Source organism: Bos indicus x Bos taurus, chromosome 15 (assembly GCF_003369695.1).
Source record: "Bos indicus x Bos taurus breed Angus x Brahman F1 hybrid chromosome 15, Bos_hybrid_MaternalHap_v2.0, whole genome shotgun sequence".
Classification (NCBI taxonomy): Eukaryota; Metazoa; Chordata; class Mammalia; order Artiodactyla; family Bovidae; genus Bos; species Bos indicus x Bos taurus.
In genome coordinates, this window is record NC_040090.1 from 39,337,294 (window position 1) to 39,340,654 (window position 3,361).

Consider the following 3,361-nt stretch of genomic DNA (forward strand, 5'->3'; position numbering starts at 1 on the left):
GAACTGAAGAAACCAAAACATAATTAATCCAAGTTCCCAAATCTTTCAGTTTTCTTGCATTTAATCCTTGCCCATAAAAAAAGTCTAGATAAAAGTATCTAGACTCTTCGTATTGCTTCATACAATCCCATAAGTATAAAAAGGTATGGTATAGAAGTGAAGTCCTGGATGATTCTGCAAAACATCCAGGCAGTTTTGCTCACAACAGTAAAAGTTCTACTTCCATTTTTCATCTTGAACATGGACACCTTTCAGCCCTCGCTATCAAATTTTTTTTATTCCAGGAAAAAGATCAAGTAAGAAAGAGATGTCAAAGTTAACATCATATTTTTTGGCCTGATCAGTGGTTAAACAGAGACAGCATTTACTAAGACAGAGATTACTGACTAGAGGTATACTTGGGATGGGGCTGAAATATCAAGAGCTGCTCTTTCTATAAACATTCATGTTATTTACAGTTCATGTTATTGCAATCAATATTGCTATAAGCATTCCTTTGCATATCTCCCTTGCACACAGGTAAGACTTATTCCATGGTATACACATAGGAATAAAACAGCTGACTCCTAAGGTAACTGAGGCTTCAATTTTAATATTTGCATGGAAACTGAAAAGAAAGCTTATGTGCACAAAGTACTCTGTAAATAAGGCAAATTTACCATTTGAAATATGTATAAGATTATATTTAGGTTATGCTTAGGTATGCATATAAATTGTAGGGTCATTCCAGTCAATTTAATCTCCTGTGGTTCTGATTTCAATAGGCACTGTTAAATGAACAGATGGAGGCTGCAAACCGCACAAGAGTGACAGACTTCATTATTTTGGGATTAACGGATAATGTGACACTATGTGCCATCTTCTTTGTGACTTTTCTAGGAGTTTACGTAGTTACCATAGTGGGAAACATCAGCATAATCATCTTAATCCAAAGTAGCCCACAGCTTCACACGCCTATGTACCTTTTCCTTAGCCATTTGGCCTTTGTGGACATTGGGTATTCCACATCAGTTACACCAATTATGCTGATGAGTTTCTTAAAAGAGAGAACTGCCATCCCAATCACTGGTTGTATAGTCCAGCTTGCCTCTGATGTTGCCTTTGGGACCACGGAGTGCTTCCTGCTGGCCACCATGGCCTATGATCGCTACGTGGCCATTTGTTCTCCCCTGCTCTACTCCACCCAGATGTCCCCAGTGGTCTGCTTCTTCCTGTTGGGGGCCTCCTACTTGGGTGGTTGTATGAATGCTTCATCATTTACCGGCTGTTTGATGAATCTCTCCTTCTGTGGACCAAATAAAATCAATCATTTTTTCTGTGACCTCTTCCCGCTCTTGAAGCTTTCTTGTGGCCATGTTTATATTGCTGAGATATCTCCAGCCATCTCCTCAGCATCAGTCCTCATAAGCACACTGTTTACCATAATTGTGTCCTACAGCTACATCCTCCACTCAATCCTGAAGATGCGCTCCACTGAGGGGAGGAAGAAGGCCTTCTCGACCTGCACCTCCCACCTCACTGCAGTCACTTTGTTTTATGGGGCAGTTTTATTTGTTTATGTGATGCCCAAATCGAACTATTCAGCTGATCAGGTCAAAGTGGCATCTGTAATCTACACGGTGGTGGTCCCCATGTTGAACCCACTCATCTACAGTCTGAGGAACAAGGAGGTGAAAGAGGCTATGAGAAAACTAGTGGCCAGAGTACACTGGTTTTTCTGAATTAAATCAGACATAAATCTATACATCACAAACTATTCATTTGGGGGATATTTTTGCTGGATATTTTTATTGATACTTATCATGACTGAGTGGCTAACATACATACACATACATATATCACTAACTTTATTGCTTTAACTGTGATAAGCTTCTGTAAATATAAAAGACCATGTATAAAGTTAAGTGTATCACTAAAATGTGTGTTTGCTTCAGTTCAGTTCAGTCGCTCAGTCATGTCCGACTCTTGGTGACCCATGAATTGCAGCATGCCAGGCCTCCCTGTCCATCACCAACTCCTGGAGTTCACTCAAACTCATGTCCATCGAGTCGGTGATGCCATCCAGCCATCTCATCCTCTGTTGTTCCTTTTCCTCCTGCCCCCAATCCCTCCCAGCATCAGAGTCTTTTCCAATGAGTCAACTCTTCGCATGAGGTGGCCAAAGTACTGGAGTTTCAGCGTTAGCATTATTCCTTCCAAAGAACACCCAGGGCTGATCTCCTTTAGAATGGACTGGTTGGATGTCCTTGCAGTCCAAGGGACTCTCAAGAGTCTTCTCCAACACCACAGTTTAAAAGCATCAATTCTTCTGTGCTCAGCTTTCTTCACAGGCCAACTCTCGCATCTATACATGACCACTGGAAAAAACGTAGCCTTGATTAGATGGACCTTAGTTGGCAAAGTAATGTCTCTGCTTTTCAATATGCTATCTAGGTTGGTCATAACTTTCTTTCCAAGGAGTAAGCATCTTTTAATTTCATAGCTGCAATCACCATCTGCAGTGATTTTGGAGCCCCCCAAAATAAAGTGTGACACTGTTTCCACTCTTTCCCCATCTATTTACCATGAAGTGATGAGACCAGCAAATTTGGAAAACTCAGCAGTGGCCACAGAACTGGAAAAGGTCAGTTTTCATTCCAATCCCAAAGAAAGGCAATGCCAAAGAATGCTCAAACTACTGCACAATTGCACTCATCTCACACGCTAGTAAAGTAATGCTCACAATTCTCCAAGCCAGGCTTCAGCAATATGTGAACTGTGAACTTCCTGATGTTCAAGCTGGTTTTAGAAAAGGCAGAGGAACCAGAGATCAAATTGCCAACATCTGCTGGATCATGGAAAAAGCAAGAGAGTTCCAGAAAAACATCTATTTCTGCTTTATTGACTATGCCAAAGCCTTTGACTGTGTGGATCGCAATAAACTGTGGAAAATTCTGAAAGAGATGGGAATACCAGACCACCTGATCTGCCTCCTGAGAAATTTGTATGCAGGTCAGGAAGCAACAGTTAGAACTGGACATGGAACAACAGACTGGTTCCAAATAGGAAAAGGAGTTCGTCAAGGCTGTATATTGTCACCCTGTTTATTTAACTTATGTGCAGAGTACATCATGAGAAATGCTGGGCTGGAAGAAACACAAGCTGGAATCAAGATTGCCAGGAGAAATATCAATAACCTCAGATATGCAGATGACACCACCCTTATGGCAGAAAGTGAAGAGGAACTAAAAAGCCTCCTGATGAAAGTGAAAGTGCAGAGTGAAAAAGTTGGCTTAAAGCTCAACATTCAGAAAACGAAGATCATGGCATCTGGTCCCACCACTTCATGGGAAATAGATGGGGAAATAGTGGAAACAGTGTC

General features: G+C 41.3%; 1 protein-coding gene across 1 annotated transcript; it reads left to right on the forward strand.

Moving 5' to 3' along the window:
* Positions 1–694: 694 nt before the first annotated feature.
* LOC113904860 (olfactory receptor 481) lies at positions 695–1,858 on the forward strand. Its single transcript, XM_027561947.1, has one exon. The coding sequence runs from the start codon at positions 783–785 to the stop codon at positions 1,719–1,721; it is 939 nt and encodes a 312-aa protein (XP_027417748.1). The 5' UTR covers positions 695–782; the 3' UTR covers positions 1,722–1,858.
* The last annotated feature ends 1,503 nt before the right edge of the window (positions 1,859–3,361 follow it).